At 39.4% G+C, this 24,464-nt stretch overlaps 1 protein-coding gene across 1 annotated transcript in view; it reads left to right on the top strand.

Annotated features, from left to right (window-relative positions):
* Positions 1-24,464, top strand: part of LOC139948381 (uncharacterized) — a 103,423-nt gene that overhangs the window by 43,508 nt on the left and 35,451 nt on the right. The window contains exons 24-48 of the mRNA XM_071946522.1: positions 48-695; positions 912-1,310; positions 1,548-1,925; positions 2,352-2,495; positions 2,598-2,997; positions 4,373-4,642; positions 4,977-5,249; positions 5,629-5,901; positions 6,447-6,719; positions 7,914-8,177; positions 9,445-9,708; positions 10,473-10,537; positions 12,052-12,141; positions 13,230-13,403; positions 14,380-14,565; positions 15,650-16,094; positions 16,579-16,758; positions 17,074-17,184; positions 17,792-18,012; positions 19,167-19,245; positions 19,799-19,963; positions 21,197-21,313; positions 22,081-22,338; positions 23,032-23,184; positions 23,856-24,037. Coding sequence (XP_071802623.1) covers positions 48-695; positions 912-1,310; positions 1,548-1,925; positions 2,352-2,495; positions 2,598-2,997; positions 4,373-4,642; positions 4,977-5,249; positions 5,629-5,901; positions 6,447-6,719; positions 7,914-8,177; positions 9,445-9,708; positions 10,473-10,537; positions 12,052-12,141; positions 13,230-13,403; positions 14,380-14,565; positions 15,650-16,094; positions 16,579-16,758; positions 17,074-17,184; positions 17,792-18,012; positions 19,167-19,245; positions 19,799-19,963; positions 21,197-21,313; positions 22,081-22,338; positions 23,032-23,184; positions 23,856-24,037 — 6,012 coding nt within the window. The remainder of the gene's footprint in view (positions 1-47; positions 696-911; positions 1,311-1,547; positions 1,926-2,351; positions 2,496-2,597; positions 2,998-4,372; positions 4,643-4,976; positions 5,250-5,628; positions 5,902-6,446; positions 6,720-7,913; positions 8,178-9,444; positions 9,709-10,472; positions 10,538-12,051; positions 12,142-13,229; positions 13,404-14,379; positions 14,566-15,649; positions 16,095-16,578; positions 16,759-17,073; positions 17,185-17,791; positions 18,013-19,166; positions 19,246-19,798; positions 19,964-21,196; positions 21,314-22,080; positions 22,339-23,031; positions 23,185-23,855; positions 24,038-24,464) is intronic.

Consider the following 24,464-nt stretch of genomic DNA (forward strand, 5'->3'; position numbering starts at 1 on the left):
AATCAGCAACAACAGGGGCAGCCACCACTAAAGCAGCAACAACAGAGGCAGCAACCACTGAAACGGCAACAACAGTCGATGAAACCACTGCAGCAGTAACAACAGAGGCAGCAACCACTGAAGCAGCAACAACAGACACTGAAACCTCTGAAGCAGTAACAACAGAGGCGGCCACCACTGAATCAGCAACAACAGTCGTTGCAACCACTGAAGCAGCAACAACAGGGTCAGCCACCACTGAAGCAGCAACAACAGGGGCTGCAACCACTGAAACAGCAATGACAGAGGCAGCAACCACTGAAGCACCAACCACAGAGGCTATTACAACAGCAGCAGCAACAACAGTGGATGCAACCACTGAAGCAGCAACAACAGAGGCTGCAACCACTGAAACGGCAACAACTGGGGCAGCAACCACTGAAACATCAACAACAGGGGCTGCAACCACTCAAACAGCAACGACAGAGGCAGCAACCACTGAATTAGCAACCACAGTGGCTGCAACCACTGAAACAGCAACAACAGAGGCGGCCACCACTGAAGCAGTAACAACAGAGGCGGCCACCACTGAATCAGCAACAACGGTGGTTGTTACCACTGAAGCAGCAACAACAGAGGCTGCAACCACAGAATTAGCAACCACAGTGGCTGCAACCACTGAAGCAGCATCAACAGGGGCGGCAACCACTGAAGCAGCAACAACAGTGGTTGCAACCACTGAAGCAGCAACAACAGAGGCTGCAACCACTGAAACAGCAACAACAGTCGATGAAACCACTGATGCAGTAACAACAGGGGCTGCCACCACTGAAACAGCAACAACAGGGGTGGCAACCACTGAAGCAGCAACAACAGTGGTTGCAACCACTGAAGCAGCAACACCAGAGGCTGCAACCACTGAAACAGCAACAACAGAGGCAGCAACCACTGAAGCACCAACCACAGAGGCTATTACAACAGCAGCAGCAACAACAGTGGATGCAACCACTGAAGCAGCAACAACAGAGGCTGCAACCACTGAAACGGCAACAACTGGGGCAGCAACCACTGAAACATCAACAACAGGGGCTGCAACCACTCAAACAGCAACGACAGAGGCAGCAACCACTGAATTAGCAACCACAGTGGCTGCAACCACTGAAACAGCAACAACAGAGGCGGCCACCACTGAAGCAGTAACAACAGAGGCGGCCACCACTGAATCAGCAACAACGGTGGTTGTTACCACTGAAGCAGCAACAACAGAGGCTGCAACCACAGAATTAGCAACCACAGTGGCTGCAACCACTGAAGCAGCATCAACAGGGGCGGCAACCACTGAAGCAGCAACAACAGTGGTTGCAACCACTGAAGCAGCAACAACAGAGGCTGCAACCACTGAAACAGCAACAACAGTCGATGAAACCACTGATGCAGTAACAACAGGGGCTGCCACCACTGAAACAGCAACAACAGGGGTGGCAACCACTGAAGCAGCAACAACAGTGGTTGCAACCACTGAAGCAGCAACACCAGAGGCTGCAACCACTGAAACAGCAACAACAGAGGCAGCAACCACTGAATCAGCAACAACAGTGGTTGCAACCACTGAAGCAGCAACAACAGGGTCAGCCACCACTGAAGCAGCAACAACAGGGACTGCAACCACTGAAACAGCAATGACAGAGGCAGCAACCACTGAAGCAGCAACAACAGGGGCGGCAACCACTGAAACAGCAACAACAGACACTGAAACCACTGAAGCAGTAACAACAGAGGCAGCAACCACTGAATCAGCAACAACAGTGGTTGCAACCACTGAAGCAGCAACAACAGGGTCAGCCACCACTGAAGCAGCAACAACAGGGGCTGCAACCACTGAAACAGCAATGACAGAGGCAGCAACCACTGAAGCACCAACCACAGAGGCAATTACAACAGCAGCAGCAACAACAATGGTTGCAACCACTGAAGCAGCAACAACTGGGGCAGCAACCACTGAAACATCAACAACAGGGGATGCAACCACTGAAACAGCAACAACAGGGGCTGCAACCACTCAAACAGCAACGACAGAGGCAGCAACCACTGAATTAGCAACAACAGTGGTTGCAACCACTGAAGCAGCAACAACAGGGGCTGCAACCACTCAAACAGCACCAACAGAGGCGGCCACCACTGAAGCAGTAACAACAGTGGTTGCAACCACTGAAGCAGCAACAACAGTCGATGAAACCACTGATGCAGTAACAACAGGGGTGGCAACCACTGAAGCAGCAACAACAGTGGTAGCAACCACTGAAGCAGCAATAACAGAGGCTGCAACCACTGAAACAGCAACAACAGTGGCTACAAATACTGAAACAGCAACAACAGGGGCTGCAACCACTGAATCAGCAACCACAGTGGCTGCAACCACTGAAGCAGCAACAACAGTTGATGAAACCACTGATGCAGTAACAACAGGGGCTGCTACCACTGAAACAGCAACAACAGGGGTGGCAACCACTGAAGCAGTAATAACAGGGGCTGCAACTACTGAAGCAGCAACAACAGTGGCTGCAACCACTGAAACAGCAACAACAGTGGCAGCAACCACTGAAACAGCAATGACAGAGGCAGCAACCACTGATGCAGTAACAACAGGGGCTGCTACCACTGAAACAGCAACAACAGGGGTGGCAACCACTGAAGCAGTAACAACAGTGGTTGCAACCACTGAAGCAGCAACAACAGAGGCTGCAACCCCTGGTGTGACAACCCCTGATGTAACAACCCCTGATGTGACAACCCGTGGTGTAACAATTCCTAATGTAACAACCCCTGATTTAATAACCCCTGGTTTGACAACCCCTGGTGTGTCAACCCATGATGTTACAACCCAAGTTTTCACAACCCCTGGTCTGACAACCCGTGATTTTACAACTCCTCATGTAACAACAACCCCTGGTGTAACAACACCTGGTGCCACAACCCCTGATGTGACAACCACTGATGTAACTCAAACAATGCCTCCAGGTGAGATTGGGTTTTACAGTACAAATTTTACAAATAATTGCAACGGGTCATGAATCTTTGCTCCTTTTTCAAGAAAAAAACTATCTCGTGTTTTTTTTTCTTTTCCCTTTTGTGTTTTTGGTTTGTTTAAGAGGGTGTTCATGTGTCAAAAATTAAACACACAAAAGGATTTATTGAAAGTTCATTGTCAAATTTCAGAGAACCTAAAAGAAAAGATTAGAGTGCACTTAAAAGCACCCAGAACACTTATCCTGGTTTACCCTGGTAATTACACTCGAGTTCTTCTACTGGAATCATTGGTTACATAATAATTTGAAAAATTTATTCCAAATTTTCTTTTAATCTTGTCATTCAAATATCAATCCTTATCCATGGTTTCATGGCTTGCAGAAACTATTAAAAAGAGGTTAACTATTAAATTAGAGGTGATTAAGTGCAGTTTGCTGCCACTGTCAGAAACATTTGGGTAAGCACCAGCTCTTTCATGATAGGAGTCCATGTTAAGATTTGCCACTTAAAGGTCAAAGAAATGATGATAAAGTGTCTTATTCATGGACACCAGTGCAGCGGCAAAGATTTGAACCAACTCTGGCAATACCATTACTTGAGTCTGGTGCTTCAGACAGCTTGACCATGGCTGATTATAAGATGTGGTATCAAGGTCATTCAAGTTAAAGGGATGATATTATCTTCAAGTCTTATAAGTCAACCAAGTACATAGTATTGGTTATGCTTGAACTGCTGAAACTTTAAAAAATTTACAAATTTGTCAACCACTTGGGCAGCAACAACCACTGTAAAAAGCCCAAAGATCAAAATGTTAGCCCCCTACAACAATTAACAACAATACGAGAAACTGTGGAGGTTTGTGGCTTGTCATCTTGGTTGGACTGTTTCTGTCACCACTGTAACATTTGTAAGAAAAATTATTTATTTTGGGGGTTGAAGAATTATTGAATTACAGAATACAGATTAACTTCCAACTCTCTGTACAAAACCCTGATAGTAGGCTCACCAGTGTTGCTATGTAGACCAACTCGTCTGATTGTTTTTTTGTGAATATTTTTTACGCTTACAAATAATTTCAGTTCCATTAATCAATCCCGAACATATCTTGCACAGATCATCCAATTTTAGATTGTATGGCATAAGATTTTGCTGATCTTAGGACAATCTTCCAGAACTCTACTTAACCCTCATGGCTAGTACTGTCATCCTTCAAGGGGCTCTTTACAATGCAATCAAAGCCCAAAATAACTGTTAAGGATGTGAGAAAGTTCCTTGACAAATACAAGAATTTGCAAAGATATACGGCTTGTCATCCTGATGCATATTTCCCCACAGCTAATATACTTGTTTGGTTTGTTTTGGGCAGATAACGATGGTCCAATTGTCACATGCCCAATGGATAAAACTACTAGTGCGGATCTTGGGATGGCTGGTGCCCTTGTTGATTGGTCAGGTTCACCAGATGCCACTGACGTTGTTGATGCTACAGTAAATGCCGACAGTGTCGTTTGTGAAGACCATCTTGGCAGCGTTGTGACTTCTGGTGGATTTTTCCAAGCCGGTACAACAACAGTGACTTGTAGAGCTTTTGATACTGCCCTTAATGAAGGGTCCTGTGTATTTGTCATTATTGTCGGTAAGTAGTTTTTGTGAGCTGATTATATTGCACTCGAGCTTGATTAAATGTACAAAAGCTGAGTTTTATTTTGCAATACTTGTGTTTTGAAATTACTTTGTTGTTTCTGATTTAAAAAAGGATTTTTCAATGATAATAATAATAATAATAAACCTAGCCCTTTATACAGATATCGATACAAACGTTTTTTTTAAATAAATATAAATTAGTCTCATTTGAGTGTTGATGAGTTTTGTGTGTGACAGTCATTATGATTTTTCTTTGTTCAAACATCATTTGTCAAAGGTTGAGTATTTGCTAACATGCTTGTTTTGGGGGGATTTTTTCTTGGCAGACAACGAAGCTCCAACTGTCACATGTCCAACTGATAAAACTACCAATGTGGATTCTGGAACGGCTGGTGCCATTGTTACTTGGTCAAGATCACCATTTGCCGTTGATGCCGTTGATGCTACAGTTAATGCTGACAGTGTTGTTTGTAAAGACGATCGTGACAATGTAATGATTTCTGATGGATTTTTCCAAGTCGGTGAAACAACAGTGACTTGTAGAGCTAGCGATATTTCCCGAAATGAAGGGTCCTGTGCGTTTGTCATCACTGTTATCGGTAAGTATTTTTGTGAGCTGATCATGTTGTATATGTGTTTTGACTTGTTTATAGAAAAGCTGGACTTCATTTGCAATAGTTTAGTCTTTAAATGTACTTTGCTTGTTTCTGATTTTAAATGGTGTTTTTTAATTTAGGGTCGCAGGTAAACTGTTCAGTGTGTGACAGACTCAACATTGTGATTTTATGATGTTCAAACAGCATTTGCCAAAATTTTAGTATTCGCTAACACACTTGTTTGTTTTGTTTTTGGTGGACAATGAAGGTCAAAGTGTCAAATGTCCAAACGATGTGGATCCCTGATTTTGTGATGGTTTAACATTAATTCACCACAGTTGAGTATTTTTGCTAATTTACTTGTTTGGTTTGTTTTTGGCAGATAACGAAGGTCCAACTGTCACATGTCCAAGTGCTGAAACTACAAATGTGGATGCTTCATTGGCTGGTGCCTTTGTTTCTTGGTCAGTTTCACCAAACGCCACTGATGTTGTTGATGCTACAGTAAATGCCGAAAGTGTCATTTGTACCGACAGTCTTGACACTGTTGTAACTTCTGGTGGATTTTTCCAAGCCGGTTCAACAAGAGTGACCTGTAGAGCTAACGATACTGCCCTTAATGAAGGGTCCTGTGTATTTGTCATCACTGTTTACGGTATGTGATTTTGTGAGTTGATCATTGTACTTGTTTTTTATTTCTTTGTACAGAAGCTGTTACTTGCAATACTTGTTTTTTTAAATACCTTGATTGTTTCTGATTTAAAATGGCGTTTTTCAATTTAGTGTCAGGTGAACTGTGATGAGTTTTGTTTGTGACAGTCATTTTGTTTTTTTTCTTTGTTCAAACATTTATTGCCAAAAGTTGAGTATTTGCTAACATACTTGTTTGGTTTGTTTGTGTTGGACAATGAAGCTCTTATTGTCAAATGTCAAAACGGTAATACAACCAATGTGGATCCCTGACTGTTTGTGACAGTCATTTTGTTTTTTCTTTGTTCAAACATTGTTTGCCAAAGGTTGAGTCTTTGCTAACATACTTGTTTGGTTTGTTTGTGTTGGACAATGAAGCTCTTGTTGTCAGATGTCCAAACGGTAATAAAAACCAATGTGGATCCCTGATTTCGTAATGTTTGAACATTATTTGGCAATATGCCAGGTTGAGTATTTGCTAACAAACTTTTTGTTTTTTGTTTTTGGCAGACAATGTTGCTCCAAATGTCACATGCCCGATGGATGTAACTACCTATTTGACTTCTGGAATGGATAGTGCTCTTGTTTCTTGGTCAGTTTCACCAGATGCCACTGACATTGTTGATGATACAGTTAATGCTGACAGTGTTGTTTGTAAAGACGGTCTTGACAATGTTGTAACTTCTGGTGAACTTTTCCAAGCCGGTACAACAACAGTAACTTGTAGAGCTTACGATACTGCCCTTAATGAAGGGTCCTGTGTATTTGTCATCAATGTTATCGGTAAGTATTTTTTTTGCGAGCTGATCATAGTGTACTTGTGTTAGGCCCACTACAAAGATTTTTTTAGGGTGGGTGGGGGGGGGGGGGGTTAATAGGAAAAAGAAAAATTCCAAAGTTGTTAATAAACTTGTCATTCAAATGTTAATTCTTCTCCATGTATCAAAATACCTTTCAAAAACATTATAAAGGATCTGTTGAATATTTTGAGGTGATTTAGTGCAGTTTGCTGCCAATGCCAGACACATTTGGGTAAACAGCTTCCCTTTCATGATAAGAGTCCATCTTTAAATATTCCTTTCAAAGGTGAATGAAAGTATGGTAAAGTTTCTTATTCGTGGACACTGGTGCAACTGTTAAGACTCGGACCCACTCTGGCTATACCAGAAATTGAGCCATGGTGCATGAGACAGCTTGACCATGGCTGATTATAAAGATAATAATATAATAAGGACAATATATGTTGCACAATTTCCACCTTAAAAAGGTGCTCAAAGGGCATGGAAAGCAGAAGACAAAAGCATAAGCAACAGAGGGAAGATGGAACAAAGGGAAACAAAAAAAAGAAATAAACTACTGAAAAGCTGTTTGAAAAGATGTGAAGTAAACTTTATTTCAATTGAAGTGATAACATTGTTTGAGTCTTATTGGTTAACCAAGCCAAGTATTGCTTATGCTTGAGCTACAAATGATATGACCAATAGCCAAGAACTGAAATCAACATCAACTCTGTCAAAATAACACAATCATACTTTTTTACTTTTCTTAATCTGTTTGGGGATTTCTGTTTTTGTTAGGTGCAGTTTCAAACTCGTAGAGTGTTTAAATGAGCTTCCCATTTGTTAGCATAAAAACTTACTCGGTAACAAGGGATGGAGAGCTGTTGATAGTATAAAATATTGTGAAAAAATGCTCCCTCTGAAGTAACATAGTTTTTGAGAAAAAAGTATTTTTCCACAAATCTGATTTCGAGACCTCGGAATTAGTTTTTGAGGACCCGAAATCAAGCATCTGAAAGCACACAACTTTGTGTGGTGTAACAAGGGTGTTTTTTCTTCCATTATTATCTCGCAACTTCAACTACCAATTGAGTTCAAATTTGCACAGGTTTGTTATTTTGTGCATATTTTGACTGGTCTTTTACCAAAGGTGTCCATTGTCTTTTATTTAATTATTGATCTGTTTTCTTTCTACAAGATATGATACCTCCAACTGTGACATGTCCGATAAGCTCAGAAACGTTTGTGTCTGCTGGTTCATCAAGTGCTCAAGTCAACTGGTATTCACAACCCTCTGCCGTTGATAGCGTTGATTGCTGCATCAGTGTTTCTTGCCAAGATTCTGTCGGTGGAGTGGTTGTTTCAGGTGGAACTTACAACGTTGGTAACAATGAAGTTACATGCACAGCACAGGATTCTTCTTCTAATATTGGAACGTGTACTTTCACTGTCACCGTCAGAGGTAACATTGTCAGCTTCTTTTATGAATAACATTTGCTTTTGTAACTTTGCTGTTTCCTTAAGAAAATTAAACTCCTTCAGTTTTTTTGTTTATGGAACTTTCATTGTTTTTTTCTTTGAAAAAGAGGACTTGATTTTTCTTTATAAGATCATAGGATTTTTTTTTTAACGGGTGTTTATAGTGTCCAATATGAAACACATTTAATGTTTAATAGAATATTCATTGTCATGTTACATTATGGGAAAGCTCAATCAAAAACCAAGGCCATAATAACAATATTGAAGTCTTATATAGCGCACTTATCTACTAAACAAGGTTATCAAGGCGCTGAGTATATAAAAACTTTCAGAAAGATAGGTTATTACAGAGATGAAGCACCTTATAAGGGTTTACAAGGTGCTATCGGTGATACAGCAGCCACAGCCAGGAACAACAGGCAAACCCCTTCTCTTTTTGATAAAAGTGCACTGGGTTCTTTAAATAATACATCCTTTTCGTCTTTACAAATGTACACCTGGTATCTCCATGTAATTCCTTTCCCAAATTGGAGCCTGTTGTAAATCGATTTGTTTACCATGACATTAATCCCTAACTCTCTGTGAATGAAGTTGTATGTAATATAATTTATATGTAAAGGTGTGCGGTAACACCATGTAAGGACTATCTGAGTTGGGATGGTTCTGAAAAGAATCTTTGGTTTCAACTCACCTTTCGATCAATTTGCTCTGATCGTCTTCTAGAGAAATCTGGACTCTGATGCTGCATTTAATGTAATCAAACTGTACTTGTTTTAGCCTATCAGTTGTCAAGTTTATGAAAAGCAACAATCACATAGCAATGTTTTCAGGAGAGTCGCATGCAGATCTTGGTACAAGCTAAAATGATTTTCTTCTCGCTGAAACAAAAATTGTTTTTGTTTTTTTAATGTTAAACTCATTTCTCAAAAAGTACAACACTTCGAAAAAAAAGTTTTCTATCAACATTATCTTTAAACCGTGTACGTATATGTAAATCTTTAGACATACGTTTGTGTTTTGATTTAAACCAAAAGTACCCAAACCCTTTATTTTGAATCACAAACAGACCAGTAATAGGGCTACTGACTGCCCCAGGCAGATTAACTGCTCATCCATGAAGAAAAATAAACAATTCAAATTCTCCCACTCACTGAAGGATATAGCTTCAAAACTCTGACATTATTTAATGGAGCTTTGCATTATAAGTTGTTCTCTTTAATTTTATTATTGATCTGTTTTCTTTCTACAAGATTTGATACCTCCGACTGTAACGTGTCCATCCAGCTCAGAAACGTTTGTGTTTCCGGGGACACCAAGTGCTCAAGTAGACTGGTCTCCACAACCCTCTGCCGTTGATAACATTGATTGCTGCATTATTGTTTCTTGCCGTAATTCTGTCGGTGGAGTGGTTGGAACAGGTGGAATTTTCAATGTTGGTGTTAATGAGTTGACATGCACAGCACAAGATTCTGTCTCTAATGAAGGAAGCTGTACTTTCACTGTCAGCGTCATAGGTAACACAGACAAGTTGTTTTAGTTATCATCCCCTGTCAGTATCATTTATCAAGTTGCTTGTCGTGGCTCTGCGATTAAGACCACCAAACTCAAACTCTGGTGTTTCTGATCAGCATAAGTGTGGGTTGGAGTCCTGGCACTTAGAATGTATGTCATTGAGCAAGGAGCTTTAACGTAGTTGCTTTGTCCTACAGATGGGAAATTAAGCCTAAGGTCCTGTGTACAGTACTAGGATTAATAGAGTAGTAAAGAAACCAGAACACTTGTCCTTGAAGAGTAGGGGTGAACCTAGTTTTACTAGATCCCATATTCAAGCACTCCAGTTTAAGTAGGATTTGAAACTTTGCATGGTTTACATATTTGTGGTGAGGTTCACTTGTGAGGCATCCTTATACCTTACCACACAATAATATCATAATGATTAAAATTTGAGAAGGTGATAATGATCTTGCCATTCAAATAGTCATGCTTGTTTTTATTAAAAAACTCTTGTTATTGCAAGGTTGTTTTACTCAAAACTGGGAATTCACTATTTTTTTTATACTTTTTTTTCAGGAGAAAAGAGGAATTGGTTACATTTTATAAGATCAATGGTATTTGGTGTTTTCTTTTCCAAAAACTCCCAAATCTTTAAGATTGACTACTTTTGTTTTTATTTTTTTTTAACTTGCTATAATCTATGGATACTTTTGTTTTAAAATAGTCTTAATTAAAATTTTTTGTTCATAGTTTTTTCAATTTTGTGAATTTGGTTTTCTTCCAGTTCTAAATTTTGTGCCATTTGGAAGGTCCTATGGGGATCGCTTACTGTCGAATGCTGTTCAACAGGTAAGGGCAATTGATCTTTATATAATGTGGAAAATAGACCCCTTAAAATTGGCGCAGCATACTCGCATGTGCCAACCTGGGTGTAATTTTGGGTGCAAAAATTGTATACAAACATGCACAAAAGAGAGTTGACACCCAAAATTACGCGCATCGTTGGGAGGCGCGTTTTGTATTGTGTAAGAAATCAACAGCTCCCCCTTGCATAACGCGAAAAAGGCTACAGGTACGCTGAGGTCTCGCACGTTTTTACGCACAGAGAACAGCTATTGTCCAATGATCAGCCTCGTTTTTGAGAGTATGACGTCATAGGCAATGGGTCTATAGAAGGCTTTGTTGTCGAGTCACCCAGGCATTATTTTAGCATTTTGGACATTCGGATGTTTAAAAGAAGTCAGAGATTATTGTTTTCAGTTTATCCTAACATCGATTTGGGATCAGCATTGTACATTCAGTGAGTCCTTGGGGGAAAGTCTATAGGCTGTTGAGTTTGATCCCACTCCTGTGCATTTTGGAACTATGGCTTAACTGCTATAGAGTTCCCGGTGGTACCCTGTTCACACAGTATAGTGACAAAACGAAGGACCATGCAGATCAGCCAAATTTCAATAAGTCTGGGCACCAGCGCCATCAAATTCCAGCAGTTTGACATGTTAAAGACTACATTAAGACTGCACTGGGCCCCATTTAATGGCTCTGCCCACCGTAAGCACAGAATCGGCGCTTACGGAAGCAGGGAATTATTTGCTTATGGCAAGCGTATTTCACGGGTTAGCGGTGAATTTGGGCTTCTGCGCGTGCGTACTCCCCGTTACTAGGCATTCTAGGCTTACAAGGCTAGCACAGAAATTTGGAACAGTGATTGTAAGCGCAGAATTCCACGATAAGCAGAGCCATACATTTGGCCCTGCTTTTTTGTCAAAATTGTTACTCCCTGCCGTACACCTAGACTAATGCCAACCAAGCGGTTGTTCCTACTTTTAACTTTTTAATGCTGACTGTGCTGCATCTTTATGACGACAAAGATCTCACCATGATGCTACCACGCTGCTCGTTCGATAAAGAGGTTCCCACTACTTCTATGTAAGACTTTGGCCCGTTTATGGTTTGGCTACACTTTAAGAAACTGGACACTATTGGTTAATGTCAAAGACAAACCTGTGAAAATTTGAGCTCAATTGGTCTTCGAAGTTGCGATATAATAATGAAAGAAAAAAACACCCTTGTCACCCTTGTCACGCGAACTAGGTTACTTCACCAAACCACGCTCTTGGAGATCCTCCCATGTTTGGCCTGCCATTGGCCAAACTATTGCCCAGTTTTCCATTGTTTACTTCTTTAGCTCTAGAAATACTGTTTTCAAAAGGTCCTCAAAATCTATAACTCTATGGCGTTTTGAGCGGGTGAAAGTGCCATCATTTCAGCGAAATTTCTAAGATCTTGATACAATTTATAGACTTTTTTGTCACGATTGACTCTCACTCCTTCATTAAAGTATTTTGTGTTTTCCCCAACAGAGACAAGAGGCTCTTACCGATTTACGATCAGAAATCTTCTACCCGCCAAACTATTTTCCATATGCTGATGATATCTTCGAACAAATTTATGTAAGTACATTATTCATGTTTACCCCAAATATGAGAGTAAAGCATTTTTGGAGTCACAAATTCCATGGGCTAAGAAATGTTATTGCACCTTTAATTGGCTAATTCTTGTACGGCATATTCTATCCAAAGGATCAGTTACCTGTTACAAACTACTCACCAATCTAATAAAGGATAGATGAACAAAATATTCAAAAAAATAGTTAATGACCTGACGTTTGGGTCCTGGGGTCTTTCACAAAGGCTATAAATGACAATACAACACAAATGCGCACATATCCACCCTGCTGGGTGTTCAAGGCGCAGTACATGTATTGTTATTGCACTTTTTGAAATGGACAGTCTATTTTCTATACCATCCGCCATGGTAATAGTTAAAAAGCAGACAGTTCTTTTCAGAACTGAGAAGTTTCCCGAACCTCCGATTATCTACTCCGCAGCAATAGAATAAAGCAAGACAGTTCTCTAAGAACAACTCTACCTGGCAAGTACATGTAGATACACACATGGTGTTACTGCAAACCAAATATACATTGATACCTTAGCATGCAATGCCTCAAATCATATATAATAATAAAGTATTAATCACTATGTATCCAAAACAGTCTAATGTAAACCTACCTACATGTAGGGCTTTCTTTCTTAATGGAAATTGACCCAGAGTCAAAGAGATCCATAGCAACCGAAAGGGCCATCTAACGAGCGACTGTCAAGTAATGAAAGCAGTCTTTGCTGACAGCATTATGATGATGATTATGATTATCAATTTTTTTCAATATTTAATCCATTTTCCTGGCGGCTGATTGGCCAACTGCTCTGTAATGTTATGTCTTAAATGTTTGGTTATTTAACCATCATAAGTGGAATATGCATTTGCATGTACCTTGCACCACATGAACCTTACCTGTTACACCACAAAGAAACTGCCAATGTCAAAATAGAATCGAGTTTCCTAAAGGAATAATTTTTTCCCTATATGACCACTGTTGGATTAAGGAAAACAATTTCTGTATCCAATATACAACTCGATCTTCAGCCTCAGAGTCTATTTGATTCAGAACTGCTATACCCGGTGATTTTTTCTTTAACAGTTCACAGAGGATGGTGTGATCATATTTAGTAATGAGCAAAATCTTCAGAAACGCAGCTTCCCAACTCCTGGTCAACTGGTCTTCTCTGATTACGAGGATGCTAACATCTTGGCACCTTATTGGGCTGACGTAGACAGTGCAATATTCGATAACGACAATAACGTCTTTTACCAGGTAAAATATTTCTACTTATAAATATTCAAAAAATTATCTCAATTTTGTTGAAATATCAATGTGAAGCCAGGTCGACTTCACGCACACTGTCTCCATCGACTGGAAGACCATTTGAAATACTTGAACCTTTTTGTCTTTCATGATTTATATTAGAAATTATTTTTGGACTTGCTTTCCACGACTTGCAAAGACTCAAGGCGTTATGCGAAACATGGGTTTCTGTCCAAATAAAAGTGGCTGGGGTGTTCTAGGGGACCAGACTGCAGATCCGTCCATTTAAATTGTCTGAGTCTGTGGGGGAATTCCAAGTCTAAGTCATGGTGCTCTGAGACCAAGTTCTAAAAAATGGACTCAAGACTGTTCTCATTTCCTCCAGCACTTGGATTTAATTTGACATTCATGTAGCATCAGCGTTTGAGGCATTTGTACTTTTTTAAGTAATATTTGTCTGACCAATTTTTCCATACTTGGGTGCCTTGATATAATTGTTTTGTTTCGAATCACATGCTAAAAACTTTAATGGACTTTATACATGTTGACTCATTGAGTTGCAATGACCCACTCAGCATTCTCCAGTTTGTATTCCTAACGGTCCTTTAGGGTGTAGGCTACAATTGCCGAGATGCCACGTTCAGTCAGGTGCGAGCTTATGGGAGTACCATTGTGGGGTATTTTACTTAATGGAACAATGTACCCCACAATGGAATTACTTGTTCCAACTGTACCCCACAAGGTAATTCTTGAGAAAAAGGAACAAAAGAGCAACACAAGCAGGATCTCACAAACTGGATCTGTAAGGTTGTTCAGGTGAATGCAATGCCAATGTTCAACAATCGAAAAACGAACTGTAGGAATAACCAAGTGGCTGATGGGCCCTTTATAGAACAACATTGCATAATAACTGCTCTTTTTATTATAGAGTCTGCATTCTTTGACCATTTCTGTGTGTATGTGTGTTTGTGTTTATTCTTCAAAGGATCTTGATGCTGCAGCTCCGGGCTTTAACAAAGCTGCAGAACTTAGCACCATCAGTGCGATGGTGTCCGAACATCCTGAACTGTCCGCTCAATACCCATACTTCAGCGCAACATGGGCACTCGTTATTACATGGGTAAATGTAAGACCTGCTCAAGCCATTCCATCAGCAGTAGACACCCAATATGTGAGTACAAATGTTTATGTTATGGGACTTGTTCATGACTTTGTGATGTCAGTAATGGCCACTTGCAGCTAGTTTGGGTAAGGGCATGGGTTCAGTTTCTGGTTCTAATACTCTAGACCCTGGTCCTGTAGCAAACATTTTTGCAACAGTTAGATGCTTTGTCAATTGAATGGGATTTAAGCCTAGGTTAGCTTCACATTGCACTGCTTCAACATGGTTACTGTAAGAGACACATTGCTTTGGATCGGGCGAGTTGGTCTATGAAAACCGTTTGAAACCGTTTGTTAAGCATAAGGTTAGAAAGATGTTTTAAGAGTTAAGTTCCACACAAATATCCCTCGAAATTGCATGGTTTTCCCATATATGTCGTGAACTAACATGGCAAGCCATATTGTGGAGTTGAGTTTTGACTCCATAAAATGGCCAATCGTAGTTCGCAAGAAAAAGGAAAACCACGCAATTTAGAGGCACGTTTATGTGGATTATTGTATTGTACTTTTAAAACATCTATCTAACCATATGGACCAACTCGACCATTCCAAGGCAATGAGTCCCTTTAATACATGTAGATCCTTTATATGTTCACATAACTCAGTGGCATTGGTTCTGATGGAGCACTAGATAAGAACTGCTGCAATTATGAGGAGATGATATGATGGCAATATTACTTGTTTTACTAAATGTTTAGAGACCAATTAGCTTGAAATAGCCTGACGTAAAAGTCTTTGTTGTATTAACCTTAAAGGGAAATTAAATCATAAATTGTTTAAAGCATTCATTCTTCACTTCCAATGTTTAACAAAAAACAACCTTTGAAAACTTAGTCAAATTTGTTGGACATCACACTTTCAGTGAAAACAGCATAAAATGATTTTAATCACAATATGTTTGGGATTTTTCACACAAGTGGTAAACAGCTCTATGAAAATGTGACCTAGCAGGTTGACTCTCAACTTCTCTATATGAATGCAGGGAAAATAGTTTCCAAAATTGATTGATGTGAAAAATGGTTTTAGCTTGAGTATTTTTTTCTTTGGCTATTTATCGAAATTTAATTGAGTTGCTGATATTTTCCTTTGATTAGGAGACCAACACATTCCAAGTCATAATTGCGACGGATTCAAATCATGGTTTTGCCATCATGAACTACCATCCATCGCACATGAATTGGAACCCTGCAATGCTCTTTGACAGCAACGTCATCCTTGGATACTCATACGGACTATTAAATGAGCATTTTTACGTGCAAGGTGTATCAAATATTTTCAAGCCAGGACGCGACATTGGGAACTCTCAGCTTCAAGGGCGATGGGTGTTCCAGATCGACAAGCTCCCTCAGAATTACCAAAATCCACGTTTGTTCTGTACAAACTGGGCATCAAGGCAGTCATTTTCCAGTTCGTGGATATTTTCTTATTTATTTACCGCCCACACCTGTCCTTGTTCTTGGAATATGGCATTTTTCGACTTCCGCTTCACTTATATCGGCTTTGAGATATCATTACCAACACAAGGAAGCTCTGGCGTATGTGAGTAAAAACATGGCATTGACCAAATTTGAATTGCTTATTAGAGTGTTTTTATATAATCTGAGAAGAAAAATATTAACTTATCTATTAATTTATTTTCCTTATTTCAAATTTTGGATTCATAAACTTTGATTGACCGCACCACCAGCGGTGACTCGCAATATACTGCAGTGGGACTGGTGAAATATGCATCGTGGGCCATTACCAATTTATTGTTCGTTTATTGTTAATTGCTGATTTTTGTTATATGAACAAGATTAATTTGAGAAATTTAAAGGTGCGAATAATATTACAAACAGAGTTGTCAGTTTGGTTTACAGCTCAATATAAAGGGGGGGGGGGAGTTTGGCAAAGTTTACTACTTTTCAAAGGTATTGAGGGTGGGGGTTAACGGCTAGCAGGTACTTGGTATGTACATCACATAGTAGTTTTTTATAACCTACTGATGAAGAAGGTCTTTTATCTTATATTTATCTCTTTACAGCTTTGTGTTTCGTGCGAACTTTTCAATGGCCTTGGTTAGCTGGTCCTCGGTGCTGCTACGATTTTTTCTACGGCAGCATTATAGTTGGTGTAAGAAATGCACTAAGTGCATCAGTGTTTGAGACATATCCAGTGAGCTCTTTTTTCTTCGGAGGGAGCTTTTATTATCAACAATGGTTTGGTGAGCATGAGTTTTGGCAATTTAAAATGACAAGTTTTGAATGTTTATGAGTGCATGCAATGGTGAAAATATCTTCAAGGATTGAAAGATGGCATGTTACAATCAGAAAAGACGAAGCTGCCATTCAACAAATATTCCTTCTTTTAATGTCAGAAAAATTGCTCTCCATTGCATTGAGATGCAATACATCACAAACATAAGCGTTCCTACAGGGCTTAAAAAGCGACGGACACAAAAGTAAAGGATTCTACTCAAAAAAAATTTTTTTTTTTTATATATAAATATATGACCTTTTTGGAATTGTTTTCTGAACAGATGAGGAGTTTCTGCCACGGCAATACTGTTGTGTACAATCAAGCCTGTGTAACATCTATGAGCGCTTTAGACCCCCCATGAGCTGTTGGAGATATAGGCCGCCATTTTGGTGTAAGTACTTGACTTGGTACTAGTATTTTCCATAAATTCCATACAATTCCGTGCAATGTTCCATAATTCTGTTGATCATTCAGTGTCAAAAAATATTTACCGTAAATGTCAGTGGCATAACCAGTTAGGGCTCTTATCTGAGTCAGAAAATGAGTGCCTTACAAAACGAATTCGACCCGAAAGCCCCTATTGATGTATTGCACTCCTACCTACCAAAAGCAGAATTATTTTTCCAAGCCATGCAAGCCCCTCTATAGATATTTTTTGGATGCGTAAACTGTGGTTAGTTTTGGCCTAGTGCCCAAGTGCACCAGACTCAAGCTGTTGTGTGTTTCTGTTGGTCGGTTTGAATTGCAGTACACCTAAAGCTGTAAGTAGGTCATGTTTCTTAAGAAATAAAAGAACTAAGTACACTTTCGTAAAGAAAAGTTGTTCACTTGACGGTGTTTCTGACATTGTTAGCTGTATTAAGTTTCTGCCACATCACAATCATCAAAGGTTTCAAATGTGAAAATATTTTTACTTTGCAGTCCGTTTTTGGAAAACAATCGTGGTATGTAGTGACATTTTTTTCCATCTAGAAATAATCATTCTTTTTAACCCTCAGCCTGGTTCTGGGGAGACCCACATATCATGACCCTCGATAGTGTCGGCTACACGTTCAATGGCCTTGGAGAGTTCACTATGCTGATTGTGGACGATACAAATGGCCAGAAAATGTTTGAGTTGCAGATTAGGACTAAACGGGCTCTCAATACAGAAACACAACAACTCACTGACGCCACTTATTTAAGTGGGTTTGCTGCTGAGATTGTTGGTGGCGAAAGGGTGAGTGAAAATCAGATTTGTTTTAACACCATCTGGAAATCAGGTCGGCTTAATTAGGTGACTATAGACGATGTGACCTATGTTTACATTCAAACTGCCCTCTGTTGACAAAACACTGTAAACGTCATGTTTCGCTGGGCAAAAACACGCGTCGTCATGGTAAGAGTGCGTGTACTTTCTAGCTGAATGCCAAAACACAAATGTTTTGCTTGGCAGTATGCGCGCAAATCATGTCATGGTTTTCGAGTGATGTCATAGAGGTCACATCACCTTTATATCCAGTTGGAATCCTGCTTCAGAAAATAGGCTTGTATGTGGATTGGATTTTCATTCTTTATCTGGACCCAATTTCATAGAGCTGCTAAGTACAAAAATTTGCTTAGCATGAACCAAATTTTCACGTGTCTTTCAGGAGGAGCAAACAACAGCTGAATACCAGTAACAAGCAATATGCAACCAATGAAAATTTGGTTGATACATGTAGGCCTAATCCTGTTTTTATCAAGGAAGAAATTTCATGCCAGTTGAAAATTGTTGTACTAAGCAGGGCCCAATTTCATGGAGCTGCTCAGCACAAAAATTGGCTAAGCATGAAATTTCTTTCTTTATAAAAACAAGATTACCATCAAAATTTCCACGTGATTTTCAGGATAAGCAAACAACAGCTAAATACCAGTAACAAGCACTATGCAACAAATGGAAATTTGGTTGGTACATGTAATCCTGTTTTTATCGAGGAAGAAATTTCATGCTTAGCAAATTTTTGTGCTAAGCAGATCTATGAAATTGGGTCCTGGTGTAGGCATGTCTTCCCTAATTGGGTTAACCTACTGCCACATCCAGACCTGAAGATTGCTGCCTGTTTTTTTGTGGATTTGTAAAATAAACAAATTAAAAAAACTTTTTTACCATATGTAGCCTGTATGTGGAACCCGTCAAGTCTTCAAGTTGGGATCAGGGAGACTTGAATTGCACAAAGGGTACATTTTTCAGTGTGTTCTGTGGTCCTCTACACAAAGGAAATAAGGTTTCTCTGAGGTTTTCTTTGTTCAAGTTGTACCTCAATGGGGAAATCGTTTAGAAAGGGGAACAACACAGGGGTGTGCTCAATAAGGATGCATATGATAGTTTGTTTTTGTTCTTCGGTATTGCAGATTGAGATAAAAGCGAATGCTGCTGCCGATGGTCTTATTACAACAGTTAATGGGGAAGTGATAGTACCCACGACAGAAGGTAAGACACATCTGTATGCACCATTTAATCAACTAAAATTGGTTGTCGTTTTTGTTTGTGGCGGCAAGAACGTTGTTACGTCAGTAACAGGTCCATTTAATCCTTAAACCAGCTCAGCTCTCTTGGGAGTATGCCTTCTCTGCTACCAAGTGGAAGTGTCGTGGTCGAGTGATTAAAAACTCCAAATTCAAACTCTGGTGTTTCTGTTCAGCAGAGTGTGGGTTCGAGTCCATAGTCATTTGTCCTTAAGCAAGAGGCTTATAACCATGGCTTCGTCCTTCAAAGTGGACGTATAAAGCCCTTGGTCCCATGTGTTGCGTAACACCTGTAAAAGAGCCCAGTGCACTTATCGAAAAAAAGAAAAGGGGTTCGCCCGGGTGTTCCTTGGCTGTGGCTACATAATTGGGTCTTAGAATTTGTAACTACAATAATAACCTATCTTTCTGTAAAATGTTAGCCTTTGAGAAAACTCTGGTAGGGTCAAAACATCAGACCATTCATATTTTTTGCACTTAATCCCTTGGACTAATTATACAAATGAAATATTTTGCAGGTGTCATGATAGGTAACCTAACTGTGACTCTCGAAGAGAACCCAATGAAAGTGGCTGTTAGCTACATAGAAAACATTGGGTTTGCCGTGGGTATAAACAACAGTTTTTGTGACATCACGTTCCGGATTGACGACGAATACAAAACTCGAACTAAAGGATTAATGGGTAAGATCATCCAGACTTATTTCAGACTTTTCTTGAGTGTTATGAACAGGTTAAGTGTTAATTGGCACTTAAATGTACACTATTGGTAATTACTCAAAGTAATTGTTAGCATACAAACTTACTTGGTAATGAGCAATGGATAGCTGTTGATGGTATAAAACATTGTCAGAAACGGCTCCCTCTGAAATATAGTAGTTTTTGCAAAAGAAGTAACTTTTGTCAGTAAAATATTTAAATTGATTTCGAGACCTCACACGTGACCTCACACGTGAGGTCTCGAAATCAACCAGCTGTTTTTTCTTCCATTATTATCTCGCATTTTCGACGACCAATTGAGTCCAAGTTTTCACAGGTTTTTGAGATACACCAAGTGAGAAGACTGGTCTTTGACTATCACCAAAGGTGTCCAGTGTGTTTAAATGCTAGTTAAAACTTTTGAGGACTAGTCACCTATACTTGTGTGTCTGGTTGGCTAAAAGTTCAGTGTTGAGAAGTGCCCCCCTGCCACGGACAAGTGAAAACACTGAAGGACTCTCGTGAATTGACAAGCCAACTGGGCCCAATTTCATGCTTTGCTTACCGCCGAATTCTGCGCTTACAATCACGATTCCCCGCTAACGTGCAAGCGCCGAATTTATGTGCTAGCCTTGTAAGCGTAGAATGCCTAGTAACATGGAGTACGCACACACACAAGCCAAAATTCACCGCTAACCCGTGAAATTCGCTTGTCGTAAGCACATAATTCCCTGCTTCCGTAAGCGCCGATTCTGTGCTTACGGTAAGCAGAGCCATGAACTTGGGCCCAGGTCCCTCCCAGTAGTCACCATAGAGTTATATATAAGAACTAGAGGGCGCACGAGTGATGCTTCGTGCACAAACGCCACGGGACTGCAAGATGACAAGCGCGTCATTCTGCACGCGCGTTGAATATGAAATACACGTTTGAGGTTTTTTTTATTGAACGCTCACGCGATGCTGTTTGTTCAACTTACCAAATGGCCGCACAAACACACGCTGTGAGATAGCTGTTTTGTCAACTTAGAAAATGGCCGCCTGCTCGCATACCGGGGCGCGTATATAGGCAAGTGCGCGCTCTAGTTCTTATATATAACTCTATGGTAGTCACTGAAAAATGTTAGGTAAAGCCTTGACTTCTGGGTGAGAGAAGACTCTTCACAAGTTAAAACGTTTAGAAACCATTCAAATGTATGAATGCTCTTATGCTTATTTTAGGTTTATGGGATGATGACACGACCAATGATGCTCAAAGGCGTGATGGCAGCCAGCAGCCGGCAACCGGGGTTGGTGGGGTCATGACAGAAGAAGATTATTATCAATTTGGAATCACCTGTAAGTAAACTAGGGGTAGAATTCCAAATGGTGACTCATTAAGCTCAATTCAAATCAGTATTTATGATGTACTTCTCTTTTTCGAAAAAAAATCACAATTGTTATTATTGTTTTTTGTTTTTGTTGTTTTTTTTATTAAAAATTCAAACATCACAGCCCGAGGGCTGAACTGATTTTTAAAAGATACACAACAAGAATATACATTATAAAAACATTTGAAAGGGAAGTGTTTACAGAAAAATTGTTTTAAAGATTATGTACAAAGATTATAGATGAAATAATGAAGGGGATAACAGTATATCTTCAACAAAACCAAAGAGAGTATAGCCATGAGGACAGCCTAGACAACTAAAGACTAAACAAACAGAGCAGACACAGAGTTTTTACAAAACAAAGAAAAAAGACCACTCATAGATTTGTAAGGCTGACAATAATTAGCAGGCATCACTGACCAGGCTGGTTCAAAAATAGGTGCGTTTCTCAAAGTTGGATTTGCTTCGAAGAGGTTCTAAAATTCATCTTTATGGTCGCAATCTAACAATTTTTTGTATGTGGACAATCCTTGGAAGTCCACCTTAAAATGTTTCAATTGTAAACAAAATGTGCAAAGCTGTTTTTTTTTTTAAGTCACTAGCAAAACCCGGTAGACGATAAAAAGCAACACAAAAAAAACCTTGATTATTCTGAATGCTCATGCATACGCTAAATTCTTAAAAAAAAAAAAAAAAAAGTATCAACCATTATTTTGTGTTTGGTTTCCTTTGCAGGGCGTATTACTGAAGCGGATTCTCTTTTTTATTATGTCGACTCAGAAAGCTTTGCCTCCGAGAATGATATCACCTTTACTCCAAAGTTTTTAGAAAATCTTATAGCTGAGGCAACTACGGCAGAGCTTGAGGCCGTCATGAAACTCTGCAAAAATGACAAGATGTGTCAGTTTGACTATCTATCGACCAAGGATCCAGTACTCGGCGAGTCTGCCATGATGATAAACAGTGAGAACCAAGCCGAACTTAACAGAGCAAGTAAGAACAGAACAGAAACAACTAACTATTTATAATTTTCAACATTGCCCTGCACCCAGATTAATAGAGCTGCTTAAGAAGAAAAGTAGCAAAGTGTAACCAAAACTAAGGTTTCCATACCAAAACACATGTCACGTATACTATTGCTAAGAGAGACATTTAAGGTTTATTTTCAGCTTAAGTAGCTCTATGAAATTGAGCACCCGTAATATTTAAGTAGCAAGTCTCAAATGTCAGATAAGAAAGTTTTAAAGAAACTGGACACCTTTGGTAATTGTCAGAGATCAAAATGGTCACTCGGTGTACCCAACTTACATGTATGCATAAAATAACAAATCTGTGGGAGCTTGAACTTAATTTGTAAGCAAAGTTGCAAGAGAATAGTGAAAGGAAAAAGCACTTTTGTCGCACAAATTTCTTCAGAGGGAGCAGTTTCTCGCAGTGTTTTATACTACCAACAGTTCCTATTGCTTATTCCTAAGTAAGTTTTTATGCTAATAATTATGTTGAAAAATTCCCAGTAGTGTCGTTGTTATTATTACTTTTATTTAATCAGCCATTTCAACAATACATGACAATACAAAAGTGCTTCCAGATAGGCTAGGAAAAACAAAAGCAACGTGCCTTGAGGCATTCACGAGTTGACTGTTACATGTATGTAATTCGTCTTGATTTATTTTTGTTTTTAAACAGCTAACTTTCCTCCGAACATAACATTGGTAGAGCGTATCCAAGTAACTGTAGGGGAGACATTTACACTGCAGTTAGAAGCGAGTGACATGGACGGCGATAACATTACATTCAGTCTTGCCGAGGCGATTGAAGGGGCCTCAATCACACCAGAAGGTCAGTACACAACATCATTTGTATGGTTTAAGTATGTGGAATGGTGTTACAACCCCCCGTGTGTCTTCATCATTGCCTTCAGAGTTTTGGTGTTTGGTGGTCACTGCTTGTTTCACTTTGATGCTGTATTTTTTTTTTTTTTTTCATCTCCCCTGAAATGTTTTGGATGGTTGTAAATATCTTTGTCTCTGTGTTTTTATCCCATTTATATTTTTACACCTGTAGTTTATGTTTATGTATTTATCTGACACTTTATACTTTTATTTAATCTAGTTTGAGATTTCTAAAACGGAAGACCACCTCATTCTATACTCTGCAGTTGTTTTTAGACTGTTGTAGCTGTTACTTTTCCAATATGTGGCTTGTAGTAACCAAAGAGTACCGGTAGTAGAAATAGCCCAGCGGTCCGTATGGATTGTAAAAGGGGTAACCATGTTTCAGCCCTAGGAGTAGGTGGCAAGAAACGACCTCTGGAAAAAAATAATTGTAGCCCACACCTTGAAGTGGCCTTCATCAGGCCTTGTGTGTCCTGGCGACTTGCATTGAAAAAAAACCCAGCAATACTTTGACTTAATTGAAAAAGCAAAATCAATACAAAGTTTTGGTGAATGTTTCCATTTAACTTAAAATATTAAAAGATTTTTGATGAAATATTTAACATTTCACTACAGGTGGCCTCTTCACCTGGGATGTTGTTGACAGAACAGCGGTTAAGCTAACGTTTGTCGCTAGTGACGACAAGTCCAACATGACAATGGAGCCAGAGGTTGAGCTATGTGACTGTAGCAATGGTGGTACATGCAAATTTGGTGAATATGTAGAAGGCACAAATATCATGATAGATCATTTTGGTGTAAGTACAGATCTGTAATTAAGTCTTAAAGGCAGTGGACACTATTGGTAAATACTCAAAATAATTATTAGCATAAAACCTTACTTGGTAATGAGTAATGGGGAGCTGCTGATAGTATAAAACATTGTGAGAAACGGCTCCCTCTGAAGTGATGTAGTTTTTGAGAGAGAAGCGATTTTCTACAAATTTGATTTCGAGACCTCAGATTTAGAATTTGAGATCTCGAAAGCAAGCATCTGAAAGCACACAACTTCAGGTGACAAGCGTGTTTTTTTCTTTCATAGTTATCTTGCAACTCCGACGACCAATTGAGCTCAAATCTTCACAGGTTTGTTATTTTATGCATATGTTGGGATACACCAAGTCCAAGTGAGAAGACTGGTCTTTGACATTTACCAATAGTGTACAGTGTTTTTACGTGTTTGAA

The sequence above is a fragment of the Asterias amurensis genome, chromosome 15, assembly GCF_032118995.1.
Source record: "Asterias amurensis chromosome 15, ASM3211899v1".
In the NCBI taxonomy this organism is placed as follows: domain Eukaryota; kingdom Metazoa; phylum Echinodermata; class Asteroidea; order Forcipulatida; family Asteriidae; genus Asterias; species Asterias amurensis.